The sequence below is a fragment of the Pseudopodoces humilis genome, chromosome 1 (genome assembly GCF_049639895.1).
Source record: "Pseudopodoces humilis isolate 2021_Gansu_Grassland_sample_001 chromosome 1, ASM4963989v1, whole genome shotgun sequence".
NCBI classification, from domain to species: domain Eukaryota; kingdom Metazoa; phylum Chordata; class Aves; order Passeriformes; family Paridae; genus Pseudopodoces; species Pseudopodoces humilis.
This window is the reverse complement of record NC_142200.1, coordinates 104,251,108-104,266,539: the sequence shown is the minus strand read 5'-3', so window position 1 is coordinate 104,266,539 and position 15,432 is coordinate 104,251,108. Positions and strand designations below refer to the sequence as shown.

General features: G+C 38.0%; 1 protein-coding gene across 1 annotated transcript in view; it reads left to right on the top strand.

Moving 5' to 3' along the window:
• Nucleotides 1-12,457, top strand: part of DCLK3 (doublecortin like kinase 3) — a 30,343-nt gene extending 17,886 nt beyond the window's left edge. The window contains exons 3-5 of the mRNA XM_005519070.3: nucleotides 5,265-5,397; nucleotides 6,316-6,483; nucleotides 7,455-12,457. Of these exons, the coding sequence (XP_005519127.2) occupies nucleotides 5,265-5,397; nucleotides 6,316-6,483; nucleotides 7,455-7,651 (498 nt within the window). The 3' untranslated portion in view covers nucleotides 7,652-12,457. The remainder of the gene's footprint in view (nucleotides 1-5,264; nucleotides 5,398-6,315; nucleotides 6,484-7,454) is intronic.
• The last annotated feature ends 2,975 nt before the right edge of the window (nucleotides 12,458-15,432 follow it).

Below are 15,432 nucleotides of genomic sequence, written 5' to 3'. Positions count from 1 at the left end.
CTGCCAAGGATGGGCAGCGTGGTGTGTTTGGTCTCCCAAATGAAGCCAGTCGCTTCTTTCATTCTGTCTTGTGGAGCAAGATTTGCTGGCAAGATTTTTAGGTAAGGGACTGTTTAATTCTACAGCTGCTGGTATTTCTTCACTTGTGAGTGAGAAATTAATGCCCAAAATGTGCTGTTGTTTTTCCAGGTTGTAGCTGTAAAAGACTTTTTAGTGGGGAGAGGGCTGTATTTGTGATTGTGTACTCATCTCCTTGCACATTTCCCTCACATGCTAATGTGGTGATCTTCAAAACTCAGCTTCACAAGTGTTATAGCTTTTTATGCATTTGAGATTACCCCCTGCTCCTTTTTCTGTCTCTCAAGTTTTCATGTATGTGTGAGAACTTCAGGTATAGCCTTTCTGCCCTTGAGCTTTGTGACAATATTTACATATATACAAAGGACTGTCCATTTTCCAACACTATTTACATACATACAAAGCACTGGCAGTTTTCTGAGTGCATGTGAGTCAAAATCCTGTTTAACCACTTACCTGTCATAACTTTCAGAATTTTCTGTAAGATTTTTCATAGAGGTTCTTCTAGCTAGCAGGAAGGGATATCTGAAACTCAAATGTGTAAGCAGTAATTTTTCTTAAGCTCTATCTGTTTCCCAGATACAAAATGTCACATGGGCTAACTGGGTTTCGTTACTTTCATTATTTCATAAGAAGAATCTGTGCTACCATATATATGTGCATACAGAGAAAGATTAATGTTGTAAATCATCAGCTTAAATACACTGATGGATTTCACAAGGTAGATATGAAATCAAACAAGGGCTTTAAGTACTAGGAGTCATCCGCAGACAGGAGAGAAGGAGAAAAGTTTTGGTTTGTTTTTTTATTTTTTTTCCTTTGAAGATGAATTTGACCTTATATTGTAATCTTCCAGTTGTATGGCTGGGATAGCTAGAATATTCTAATATTCTGACACGTCATCTGTATTTGAGTAAGTAGTGTGCAGTTGACTGCCTATAGTCCAAGGCCACCAGATGCTGGCAGTTGAAGGACATAAGTATTTGTATGGACTAAATTGCCTGTCTATAGAAAATGTATCGAAGTGTGCTGGTCTTTCTTACCTCAATTGAGTCTATAGGCAGGCAGCACTATTTTTGCTTTGTTCTCACCATTGCATGGAATACATACTGTGAATGTCAGAGGTTAGATTTCTCTTGAGCAGGTTGTGCATTTGTGTAATACTGCTATGAGGAAGTAGCCTGGCCTCAGGAATGATTAAAAAGAACCTGAGAAGCTTTTGTTTCTACAGTGAAGCATATTTGCATGCTCAAGGTGATGCCAGGTGATGTAAAGTTAGACGGGACAGGAGGAAGTTGGGGACAAGGGAATTCTCTGAGCTGACTGAGTTGTTCTGAGCACAGTATTAGTGAAGCTACGAAGTTCTGGGCTGAGGTTTTCAGGCTTGCTGACAGGTTACATGCTGTCTCTGAAGTGATTGTCACAAAGCTGTGAAAATATACCCACTGTGCCTGCTGTTCCTACCTGCTCAGTTGATAAGTAAAGTGGAAGCTCAGTGGTTTTGTCCTGAAAGAACAGATGGTGCTGTGTTGCCACCTTGTGCTGTAAAGGGAGATTAGGAGTCTGGCATCCTGAGAAAAGAAAAAGTGTAACAGTGCATTTTACAAAGCTAGAAGTCTGAAGATTTTGGGACTGGGATTAAGACCATTATGTTCTCCACCCTTCCCACCACCCTGCTGTTTTCTAAAAATGTGTATAAACGTTTCAGTATTGTTTGTCTTAGTACAGTAGTATGCAGGGTAGTTGAAATTCCATGTGACATGCTTTTCTTATGTAATTAAATACATTTATATATTTATAATATTCATATAATATATTAATATAATTAAATACATTAAATACATTCATGCTCATGTTTTTATATTGCATATAAAATTGAGCATTTCAATTGTGAATTTTTGTAACATCTTAACACTGTTACCCTTATAGATAGAATATAAATTCTGTAGATAGATGTTGTTCTACAAAGCGGGTGTTACTTTTATAATTTTTTGTCATTTTTGTCAGTTTGTGTCCACAACACATGGTGGCAAAAGATTGTCACATGGTTGCCTAATATAATAGAGAAAATGGCTGTGGCATTTTAACTTCTTCTTGCAGTTTTGACTGCATGGTTGTAGTAAACTTTATTTTCAATTTCATACTGAAAAACATTTTTTCATGGAAGAGTAGCCAAAAAAAACCCCAAATATTTTGCTTAATCAAAACTAGAAGAGTGCACAAGGGTGCTGCTTGTTGTTCCCCAGGACCCCCAGCTCCTTCTCTGCAGAGCTGCTTCCCAGCTGGTTAGCCCCCAGCCTGTACTGATGCATTGGTTATTCCTGGCCAGGTTTTGGACCCTGCACTTGTCTTTGTTAAATTTCAAAAGGTTCTGCCCTGCCTGTCTCTCAGGTCTGTTGAAATCCTTCTAAATGGCCACATAGCGTTCTGGGCCATCAGTCAATCCTCCCAGTTTTGCACATTTTTTATAAAGAAGGTAAAAACAGATTAGTAGTCTTTACTGTATTATTTTTAATTTTTGTATTGCATTAAGAAATGCTATACTTTTTGTTTCTTAAAAGGAAAAAAAAACCAACAAAACACCCACCAAAAAGTCCAAACCCATTTTTTTTAATCAAAATTGGATGCACGCTTACAGTCTCTATAAAGATTAATGGGAATTAGTCATCTGTAATGTACAAGAGCAAATTTTGTCACATCTGTGCCTTTAGTTATCTGGTAATAGAGATCATCCTGAATTTTTGGCTTTCTTAAGCGGTGTCTGATGGCAAAATATGAGGTGTTAAAGCACGGAGTATACCTGTCACATTGTATTCTGGTTTGTCCATTCAAAACCAAGTCCAGGTATACGTGGCTTTTTTGTAGACATTTTAGCTGCTGATCTGTTCCCCACAGTTCCAGGGACAAACAGTTTTTCATTTAAAGGAAATTAAAGACTTTTTTACCTCTCAGAGAATATTTGAGCGTCAATCACTAGTATTAAGCATACTGATCTATTTAATTATAGTGTTGCATTGTTTTTGGCTTGGCCTTTGAATATGGAATCCTAGAATAGTTTGGGTTGGAAGGGACCTTTAAAGGTCATCTGGCCCAAGCCCTGATAATGAGCAAGGATATCTCAACTAGCCCAGGTTTCTCAGAGCCCTGTCCAACCTGACAGTGAATGTTCCCAGGGATAGAGTATCTACCACCTCTGTGGGCAACCTGTTCAGTGTTATGCTACCCTCATCATAAAACATTTCTTCTTAATATCTAGTCCAAATCTACTCTTCTTCGGTTTAAAGTTATTTTCCCTTGTCCTATTTCTTCAGGCCCTGCTACAAAGCCTGTCCCCATCTTTCTTTTAAGTCTCCTTTATTTATTGAATGGCCACAGTAAGGTCTGTCTGGAACCTTCTTCAGGCTGAACAACCACAATTCATGCAGCCTTTCTTCACTGGAGAGGTGCTCCATGTCTCTTTCCCAGCCCTCCTCTGGGTTGGCTCCGACAGGTCCATGTCCTTCCTGTGCTGGGCCTCCAGAGCTGATGCAGCACTGCAGGTGGGGTCTCACCAGAACAGAGCAGAGGGGCAGAATCCCTTCCTTCCCTGCTCTGCTGCTTTGGATGCAGCCCAGGATATGCTTGGCTTTCTGGGCTGTGAGTGCACACTGCTGGCTCATTCCAGTTTTTCATCTACCAGCTACCCCAAATTACTTTTCACAGGGCTGCTCTCAATCCATAATCCATTCTGTAGTGATACAGCTCAGGTGTGGGACCCTGCACTTGTCCTTGTTGAACCTTATGAAGCTCAACCTTCTTGAGCTTGTTCAGGTGCCTCTGGATGACATTCCATCCTTCAGACATGTCAAACTCATCACTCAGCCTGGTGTTGCCTGCCAGCTTGCTGAGGGTGTGCTGGATCCCACTGCCTATGTCATTAACATATTTCATTTCTTAAAATAACCCTTCATTAATTGCATTATAAAGTAATGCTAAAGACCTGTGAATACAAAGTTAGAATTGAAGAAAGTATTTTGACTACTTGCCAGGTGGATGTAGGAGATGAGAACTGGTGAAAAGGCCCAATTAGGAGGTCATTCTGCATGAACCTATTTCTACAACTCTTGCTGTGTGGTCACCATTACTAATCTAGTTTCAGGGCAGCAGGTAGAGTAGCAGAGCAATTTGGAAAGAAAGTAAAGCTTTTGTTGGTTCGTATTTTGTTGTTAGATCAGTATGTTGGAGATACACTTCCCATGTGTCTTGATTTTAGCTGTACAGTGCTGTAATTTGGATTTAGTATGAGAATAACATTGATAGCACACTGATGTTTTGGTGGCTGCTGAGCACTGCTTATCGTAAGTCAAGAAATTCTCAGTGTCCCACGCTTTGCCAGGTAGCAGGTATACCAAAAACTGGGAGAGTATTCCATGCCATGGAGCATTCTCCTCAGTAAATAAACTGAGGAGAGTTGGCCAGGAGTTGCTGGTCTGTGCTGGGGGATGGCTGGGCTGAGTTGGGCTGGGGTCATTGGGCAGTGAGCAGTTGTATTGTGGAGCACTTGTTTTTCTTGGGTTTTATTCCTTTCTCTTGGTCTGTTTCCCTGTCCCCTTTCTCATTATAGTTGTTACAATTCCTACTGTTATTAATATTATTATTATTATACTTTTATTTCAATTATTAAATTGTTCTTATCTCAACCCACTGATTTTTTGGATTCTCCTTCCCATCCCACTGCAAATGGGGGATGGGTGACTGAGCAGTTGTGTGGTACTTAGCTGCTGTCTGGGACTAAAACACAAAAATCAAGTCAGTAAGTTACCTGGGCTCATTGCATTTGAGCATAAAGATGTCCACAACATACTTCTTTGTTTTCCCAGGGAAAAAGAACAGTTTATTTTCTCAAGAGGAAATAATAATATTTAATTGACTCCTGGTTCTTTTTTGTGTTCATTCTGTTAATTTATTGGAAGTTGCAGTGTGCCAGAGTTTGTAGAACAGTTTTCTTTTTTTCCCTAATTGCTTATCCTCTTAAATAAATGCACCCTCTTACTGCATGGGGGGGAAAGACCCATGTTCTGAAGACTGTTTCCAGTATTAGTACTATTATTAGACCTCCCCCCTGTTTAATTTTCTGCTTCCTTTATATTTTGCTGTTTTAAAATGCATCTGGACTAAACATATATATGTATTTTGTTTGGATATAGGTTCAGCACAATGCAGATAAATCTACTACACTGAAACTGGCAGATTTCGGACTTGCTAAGCAGGTTACAAAACCCATATTTACTGTCTGTGGAACACCAACGTATGTTGCTCCTGAAATACTTGCTGAGAAGGGTGAGTGTATATATTTTTAATTTGTCATAAATCTTTCAATTATGCTGAACTTTCTAATAATGGAAATAGTCCAGAATGTTTCAACCTACTGAAATGTTTTTTCAGGGTAGGAGGTTGGCTAGCGGTGTAATTTGGGAAAGGAAACCTCTTAGTTTTTAACAAACACAAGCATGACATCAGTTATATTTGCATTATTAGTGTCTGTGCAAATATATAACTGGCTTCCAAGCAGAAAAGCCATAAAGTATCATAGATAATAACAGCTGAAAGGGGTAAATGACCAAAAGTTCATGTTGCAACCTAAGAGTAGCCAGCCCCGTTTCATTACTGTAATCCAAACAACTTTCCAAAGCCCCTGATGGTGCAAAGTTGGTGTGAATGTGTATGTTAAATTTATGTAACAATTCAAAACATGTTTCGCATCACTGGGAATTTTGAAGATATCATCTCCAAAAAGATTAAGACCTGGAAAGAAGTCAGTTTTGTTGGTGACTCAAGAAAATCTATTTCTGGTTTTTGTTCTGCGGAGCTGGGTTGCACATCTCCAGTTATATCCAATTTCAATGGAAACTTGGCACTCCTAGTACTTTTTTGAAGGGAATCTGAGATGACTATTTTAGAAATATGTGCTCTGTTTCCTCAATTAGTCTCCAGTTGACACTGGCCTTTTGAGACAATGTTTGTGAAACATGTGGAAAAGAGAGACTCTGTGAGAGCTGTAGCTGATAAAGGGCAGCTTGTAAGCGTGGTGTACCAGCCACTCGTTCTTTTGCTCACCTTATCTTTCTGAGAAGCTGAGCAGAGATTCTGTGCTTCTTTTTTCATTATATTTCCCAGAAACAGTTCCTCCTCAGTTGTGAGTTTTCTTTCTGAAACAAGACTTAAAGCAAGACTTATGGTTTGTCCTGTCTTCCTTAGGCTATGGCCTTGAAGTGGATATGTGGGCAGCTGGTGTGATCCTTTACATCCTGCTCTGCGGCTTTCCCCCTTTCCGCAGTCAGGACCGTGATCAAGAGGAGCTGTTTCAGATCATACAGCTGGGTCACTACGAGTTCCTATCCCCTTACTGGGACAATATTTCTGCAGGTAAGATTCTGCACTTATAGCAGATCTGAGAAGTGGCAGTCTTCTTCCCTGAAGTGGGAAAAACTTTTTTCAGGGCAGTGAGCTGGATCAGCTTGGGGTGTTTTATTGGTCTCTCTTGTGTGAATTTGTGCTTTAAATGTGAATTTAGTCCTCTGGTACTAAATAGCTGTGTTTCTGCATATTAGTTCTGAATGATCTAATACATTTAACTCAATTCACCCCTTTCTAAGCAAAAACAAGGATTTTCCTCCTCATGTGTCTCTGCAGAAACAGGTGTCAAAATAATCTCAAGGGTTATTTTAAATGTAAAGATGTTACCAAAATCTCAAAAGCTGAGAATGAAATCCTTGTCCTGCAGAACAGTGTTGATTTCCTATTGACAGTGAGGTCTGCATGTAGTAGTTTTTTTATTTCTCACAGGCTAGTGCAGTGTCTTTTGTGCACTCTTCAAAATCAGAAACCCTAAAACTTATTTACTCCCTGTGCAGTCTTTTAAAGAGCATGTTCCACAGCATTTTACATTTATGCCTCTTAAGGGATGAGATAGCCAGTGCTATGACACATTCACATTCCTGTGAATGTGAACACTTAGCCTGATGCCTTCAGCATACTTTTTGAGATTAAATTCCCTTCACTTGCTCCTCTGTTTCTGAAGGGGAGAATGACATCAGTCATGGACATTTAATATTCTCTGTCACTAACTCTAACTGCAGTTGTTAGAACAAATCCTGGGGATAGTCACACAAACCATGGTAAAACTAATGAAAAAATTAAGAAGGACATTTTATGTGAGTATAATTGTCACCATCACAGAATGGGTAAGGTTGGAAGTGACCATGGTGGGTGATGTGTTTCAAACACCCTGCTCAAGCAGGGTCATCCTAGAGCATCTTGAACAGGATTGCACATCCTAGAGCGCATTGCAAACCACCGTGCTTCACTCCTCTCTCCTTTGCTTTCTTCCATAATAGCAGCAAAAGACCTCATCACCAGGCTGCTGATAGTGGATCCCCAGAAGCGCTACACAGCACGCCAAGTACTTCAGCACCCCTGGATCAGAACAGCGGGGAAAACTAACAGCAGGAATTTGCAGAGGGAAGTGACAATAAACATTGAGCGCCATTTCCGGGCCCAGCGCCGAAAGGAAGTTGTTGATGAGGACACATGAAATCCTTCAAGCTCATTTGGTCTTCTTTTTACTGATTAACAAATCATTTATGTTTTCTTTTTTTTAAATGAATTGGGAATTTAATGTGCAGCTGTTGGTGGCTATTGCCATGCCTTTTTTTTTGATTCTGAGATTCTGAAGGACAGAGATCAAATTCACATTCACCTCTTCTGATGTTACTTGGCAGTTCTCTGTTGAAAGTAGTGGGGGACTAGATAAATTCTGGAGGGTATCTATTATTTTTCTTTAAGTACACATTTGGGCTTTTACATCTTTTACAAATGTTTGCTTCTGTGACTGACACTAGTGGTGAGTCTTCTCTCAACCTTTTTGTATGATATCCTCCAGAAGTTTTGTGTTTCTAGTGTTTTCAAAATATCTGTCTGCATACACATCTTGGACTGATTCTTTAAAAAGTCTTTTCACTAATTCCTTCTAGCCACAGAGAAGGAAGAATAAAAATAAATATATACTTTAGCTGTAGAATATAATAAATAAGCAGCCAGATACTGTATTAAGTTGTGAGGGAATAAAACCCTTATTGACCAAATCTGATATTTTATGATATCTCCCTTGGCAACATCTGTCACTGGTTGTTCAGGCTAATAGATGGTACAATGTTGCTGTTACAAGAAGGTGGTGCTGTGTATGTACTATGGAGGTTTCATTTGTTTTTAGAAGGTAGAAGATATGGCTGATACTTTTTCAAGATTCAAATAATAACAACTTTCAAAGAGGTTTTCTTCCTACTCTGGGCAGTAGGAGGTTAAGTGGTTCCAAGGGCACTTTGCTTCGTTTCCCAAAGTCATAATTATGGAATGGTAACTCAGTCATTTTTCCATATTGAGATTTTTCCCTCTTAGAGACACCCATGTGCATCTTTGACTTTTCCATGCTGATGAAGAAGAAAAAGCTGGGAAATCGTGACTAAAGTTAACCCTTGCCTTTACAGTTTCCCTTTCATCAATACACTTCACAGCTGAATCACTTTTTTACATTTTTTCAGTGTAGTTTAGCAATTGGTTTGTTTGTTTGTTTGGGGTTTTTCTCACTCTTACCCTTGCTGTGACCTTTTTCTCCTTGCTTCCATGAGAATAGGCAAGGGGATGAAATTAGACTAAAATCCAGCTTGGGGAAAAACAACTCAGCTGTGGAAAGGTCTCCCAGGGGGAATATCAGATGCTCTATTGCACGTGTTTTTTTAATATTTTTATTGGATGCAGTTTTAAAGAAATCCTGTGGGGGAAAAATACAGCCCAGAGAGGGGCCATGACCTGGACCAGCTTTTGAATCTCAGAACTTTTGATGAACTAATTAAATTCAAAATGCACTTGAGTTTTCCATTTTATAATTATTTGTCTTCCAGTTCCATGTGGTAGAAGATTATATTGATGTTAGAATATAAATGGTGTTGGCATTGAATACACAGCCTTTAGAAATGAAAGAGGGTGTTTTACTCTTGGAGAGCTGCTGTTCTGCCTATGTATTTCATAAAGACAAATGTCAGAAGCATTTCAGAATCAGTGAAACATTTTCACAGCTATATTAACCAGAATATTATTTCTTGGTGAGTGCTAATATTTTGTGTGAACTTGCTGAATAACCAAAAAGTGTAGGGTGCTGTCATCATGTTCCTGTTACATCTTGTGACTGTTTTGCTGCAAGAATTATGTATAAAAGTAGAGATCACTTGACTCTTAAAGGAGAATTGCACTTTAAATTAGCTTACTTCTAATACTTACTGGAATAATACTTGCTATGGAGTTCAAGAATTGGTGAAACAAACAAATCAAGTCTTTACTGTATGCCCAAGTAGTAGCTATATGGTATGTCATACTTCTGCTTTGGAGTCTCTAAGTCAGGAAGACTTTTCCTTTTCCTGAAAACAAGAATGAATTTAAGTTCTTCCCTGAGTTAAGGGAACCTAATATAACCTAATATTATAAAAAACATTACATCGTATTTGAGTACTAGTAATAAATGTAACCTCTGTTGATTTAACTCTATTTTGGATAGGAAATTGTGGAAAAATAGCTTCTGATGTGCAATACTATATTTTGTAATTATCTTATTTTTAATATAGTTGTTTAGGAATAAAGTCTGAAGTGACAAAAAATAATTTAATCAACAACGAATCTGAAAGTTTGGAGATTGTGTTACAAGTTGCCTTTTTCACCTTTAAGAACCTGTCTGCAGCCTTATTCATAGTGCAGAAGATGGAGAATTTGCTTGTAATGATTATAAAAGTAATTATTTTTTGAATGATTTTTCTTTTCTTTCAAGTTCTATGTTTTCCAGACAGGCTAAACATGGACTGTGCCAGGTGGTCACTGCATGGCTCCTGTAAGTACAGATGCTGCTGTGGCAGTGCTGAGGCACGGGTTTGTCACTGTTGCTAATAAACGTGTGGCACTAGGCCCTCCTCCTTCAGGCTGGAGGCTGAAAAGGCTTCCAGGTGCTTCTCAGGGTTTTTACCTCTTTCTTTCTTTCCTACTTTGTTTTTCCTTCTTTTCTCTTGTTGCTTACAGTGTTCTTGCTCTGCCTTTGTGCTGTCCGAGGGAGTCCAGGTCCCCATACATGTTTAACTTGAGCAGTGAAAACCAGTATGACTTTGGAGAGCTCTGCCTCAAGCTTTGCTTGCTGATATTAAAAATCATATTAGGCAGGAGTAAGACAAATAATGGTGAAAATCCCCTCTCATCTCCTACTGCCTTTTCTCAGGCTTTTCTTTTTCCTCTGTGTGGTGTTCTAATGCAGACCTGATCTTTATGCTCTGTAAGAGTTTCTAATATATGGACCATGTTCATACTCTATGATTGAGGATTATCACTGCTCTTCCTTTTCTAAGGTTTTTCTAATGTGTTCTGTCTCCTTGGGTTCTGGACTCATCTTCCCCTTAATGTTTTCATTTCTTGATTGGTTCCTTTCTCTACAGTAAGTCTGAGGAAGCTCAAAGCTGTGGGAGATTATAGACTCAGAGCAAATTATTGCGGATTTGTTAGGAAGAAGAAATACCCCTTCTTGCTCTTCCTTAAGTCTTTTTGGATTAGACTCTCATATGACTTTATATTCCATTGAAAATAAAATAAGATATGGTGTCCTCATCTCCTTAATACTAGCAATGAAGAGAGTCTATCATCAAGAAAAACAACCCTCCCCCCAAGAACTAAGTGCAAAGTATTAATTAATATTGCAGACCTTAACAGGAAAGTTCCACTTCCAGAGGATTTGCTGGGTCTAAGGCAGTAGAAGGCAAGAACCTGTTTGTTTGCTGCAAGCTTTAGCAAATCAGCTGAGTAGGAATCCTTTCATGCCTCTTAAAAGGTATTGTTTGGTTCCTAACTCATAATGGAGATCTTGATCAAGTTCTAGTTATTCCAGGGTTATTTCTTTACTATCTGGTATTGACTGTTTAAAATATATTCTGCTTTTAGAAACCAGAGGCTCCCCATTATCTTTAACCATTGACTTGGCTCTTCTTTAGCTGGTTGCAGCTTTTAAACACGCTTGCTTATTTTCATGCCCTAACTGTAATATTTCTCAGACTTGAAGCAAGCACAGAGATCCAAGCATATAGAATTGAGCCATCAATATTTCATTTTGTAGTGAAACACATTTGTTATAGAGAGAGTTGTTTTTTTAGCTTTTTCAGCTACCTGAAGATAAAGTAGTCCCTGGATATCCCCTCCATTTGCCACCAAGGTCAATTTCTGCACTTTCCCATTTGCTATTACATTTAATTGATCCTAGACCTCACCTACATATTTTCTATCACCTATCATCTGCCTACTGTCACTGGCCTCTTATCCCCTTGTATCACTCCCATTATTGAAACATGGTGATGGTGAAATCTTCACATATTAATATGTTTTTCTTCAGGAAATTCTGGCCTTAGAAATGGGAGTGGGCAAAAAATTTTGGAAGTGTTTAGGCATATGAAACGGTGCAAAAAACTGGCGCTTCACACTGGGCAGTGCATAACTGCCTGAAAATGAACAATGGGAATTTGGTCATTGCTTGTATATTTAGTCTCCTAACATTTAAAAATGTGTTCCCAGGAGACTCATGATTGAAGCTTGGCAATACAGCAGAGACTGTTTCTTCTGAGACACAGATACTTTATCTTCTTTTATTCAGGAACCTTCTTAATCTAAGATTGTTCAGGGGCTGTGTGGAATAGCTGGATTCAAACACCATCAAATCTACCACCTGTCTTCTGACTGGAATTATAGGTGGATTTCCTGTATCTCTGTTACTGCAATTTTTGGCTGTAGGGTGATGAAGGGATAGTGGGTTGTTATCCGCTGAGTTTAGCCTCTTCGGTTTTGGTCCTCTTGTTAAAGTGAACTTTTAGGAGTTGACTGCTTGCTTTTTGGCAAAAAAAGATTTGGGGAGGTATTCAGTCTGCTTGAAAATAAAATAAATTTGCTGTGCTCATTAAAGTGATCTTCTCAAAGACACATAAGTATCACTCTTAAATATTTTTCCTATAATTTCTTCTGTCACCTGGACTTCTTTTAGTTTAAGGAATGTAAGGAAAATACTTTTATGTTTCTGGGCATGTGTTTTTCTGTCTTTTCTAAGTCCACGAGTAATACTTTAGTATTGACATTCTTGCTCCTGAAAGGGATTATGGGCACTTTAACTGGGCTGACAGTGTATAATGGCACTGTTTGTTCTACAATATGGTTTATTTGTAACTAGGATGAAGGTGTAATTTTCTAAATTAAAATACATTGTAGACTTCAGCAGAAAAGTTGTTACTCCTCCTCCTGTACCTCCAATAAAGGTAAATTATACAGTAAATGTTATGTTTCAGTTCTTTCCAATAAATTGGTAAACAAATGTGTGGCCAAGTATTTTGAGGGTTTTTTGTGTTGTTGTTTTTTGGTTTTGGTTTGTTTTTGTTTTTTTTTCTGGCAATGTATCTGTTTGGGAAATGCTTGTTTTAAAAGGTTTGCAGTTTCAGTAAGTATTGTGTACGCCTTCATTTACAAATAGCAGAACCCTTTCTAATGCTGCAGTCCTTTGAATACCTACAGTATTTATCTTACAGTGTTTGTCTTTGCTGCTGCAGGTAATCCCATTAAATCCAACACAAATCTTTGCAGAACTGGAGCTGAGATTTATTCTACCACCATTTTTTTCCCATATTGTGTTAGTCATACATGCTGTGGTGTTAGAGCAATCATGACAAGCAGACTTGGCTTCACTTATGCTTAATGCACACAGGAATGACTTCTCCCATCATTAAAACTTCTTCTGTAAAATTCAAGTTTGTTTAGAAAAAGGTTTGCTTTCTTTGTGGAAACAGGCATTCCATTTGGAATTGAGTTGCTTGCAAAAAGTGGCTTTTTCAAAGGAGACTGTTTCTTAGTAGCCTGTGTATATTTCAGTTCTGTTATTAAAAGTGGTATTTTCCCGCAGGCCTGCAGTATCGTCTGAAGCAGTGGAAATTAAATTGTGTCTAGGATATTGATGGTGTTTTTGAAGAAGCTACCTTCTCTGCATGTGAGCATGTGTGATAAAGTGGCTTCCAGTGAGAAAAGTTTATTGCATATTGGTCCTTAAAGACATCACAGCCTCCTCATTACTCTAAGAATAGCTGTAAACTCTTTGGAATGACTGACTTTCATGATAATCACACAAATTTATTACACTTCATTTTAGCAATTGGTATAGGCAGCTAATTAAATCTGTTTTAGTGCTTTGCTGCTAGGAGTGGGATTCAGATGTGTTTCTGTGTCAGAAGTAGCTGAAGGCAGAGTCCAGCAGTGCAATAAATTTGTGTGAGTATCATAAAAGTCAGACTTTGTATTCTTGCAGAATTTTTTCTTTTTAAATTAGGATGGTTTTGACAAAGTAGCAATTGGAAAATCAGAAAAAGTAAAGCTAATAACCTTAAACTGTCATTTGGAAACACATTTTGTTTTCTGAATTCAGAAACTGATATGAAGAGCCGGAAGCATTTTAAAAAAACAGAGAAATACAGGAACTATTCCCAGAGTGTTTCAGCAATTAAAGCAATAAGAATATTTGGTGCAGCGAGAGCATGAAGTACCTTGGTAGGGCTGAGCAGGAACTACAACAGGAGCTGTGTGGGATTGCAAGATTATTGGATAAGGAGTGTAGGTCTGAAAAAAGGGTTGCTCCTTATAACCACTGGAAAAATCTGTTGAATCATAAAAAGTGAATCCTGCATTGTCATTGCTGTCTTTCTAAAGCTTTCTAAATTTCTGTGACAACCACTGTGCTGTAAGAAGGCATTTCCCATGAAGAATTGCATAAAACATTTTAGATAATGTTTAACATAAAGGATTTCAGCAATGAAGATGATTTTCCTGGAAAATGGAAGTGTATGATTGTTAATCCCTATGGTAAGTTGTCAAGAAAACCTTATTGCTGGCTTTTCAAAAAGAGTGCAATTTTGTGATCCTAAGCATTTGCAACTACCCAGCTTGCAATGTTGAGAGTTTCAATGACATTGTACTGCTCCAGCATAAAAACTTATTATTTTAACAGCTCAAAAGAAACACTTGTGCTTAGTGTAAGGCTGGAACTAAATGGGCCCAAATGAGTCTTATTAATTTCAGCTTGCCTGGAAACATACTGGCCAGTATTGTTCATATGGTGAGGGATGGATGAAAAATGTATTATTTGACAGTGTTTCCAGTAGAAGCATAAAAATGTTCTTGAAAATGGGAGCATGATGGTTGTTTGGCTAAAAACCAGCATGTTTCTTGGTAGGGTATTATTTCTTCAAGTAAAGAAAGAGGGAGAAACACCCTATTAAATAGCCCCTCATGATTTGAAACAAACAAATAAAAAAGATTCTGAAAGAAGAAGGTGGGAAATAAGAGGAGGAAAAGCTGAAGGGAAACATAACTTTTTTTTTAAAATGTTTTCTTTTATTTTCTGGACAAATCTAGGAGAGCTTTATGAGCAAAATGAAAAATGTCTTTCCCTTTGTTGTTGTGTAACATTCCTGTGGTGGTTCCCCAGTTACTTCTGTGTGTCTGGGAATAGCTGATGCCAAGCAGGTACTATGGCAACCACTAGATATCTCACCTGGATCATAATTTTTGAGTGACAGGACAGGAGAAGAATCTCTTAAAAGAAATAAAAGCAAAACTTCTCCACAATGTAAGCAACTTTGAACAATTATTCATCCACAGGATAATTTTATGGAAGTTCATTTTTACATGCTTTCATAACTCACACAGTATTCAAGGGATAGAAGTTAGAGCTGGATGTTGGAATGTGACAGTAATAAACTCATCCTAACAGCTGAAGCCTTCCATAAATTATTAGCTAATAATTTGTAAGGTTATAAAATCAGAGTATTCTGAAACTTCTATTTAGGTACAAAGTTACCTGGAGAAAGGCAGCAGGATATATGAGGAAAATAAACAAGGATGTGCAGATAAATCCCTTAATGACTGGGAAAAAGAATTGTTTCTCTAAATTCTGAAAGAGACCACTGAGTGTGATGGTTGTTGAAAATGATCCTGCATTTCTTTTATGATGAAATAATTATTTTAGTATTTTTTAAGCTTTTATGGTGGGAATCTTAAAACACACAAACATGGATTTTAGATTATCACTTTCTGTGAAACAATTTATGCTTTTGCCTTGAAAATCCCACCCTTCTCTAGAATATTTTCTGCTGCTCGCTAATCCAGGTTTTAAGGAAAACAGATGCATTTAACGTTGTATTTCTGTGACACTAAACTTAGTTCATGTGTACTTGCCAGTAGCAAAAATCCCTTCATTAACATCTT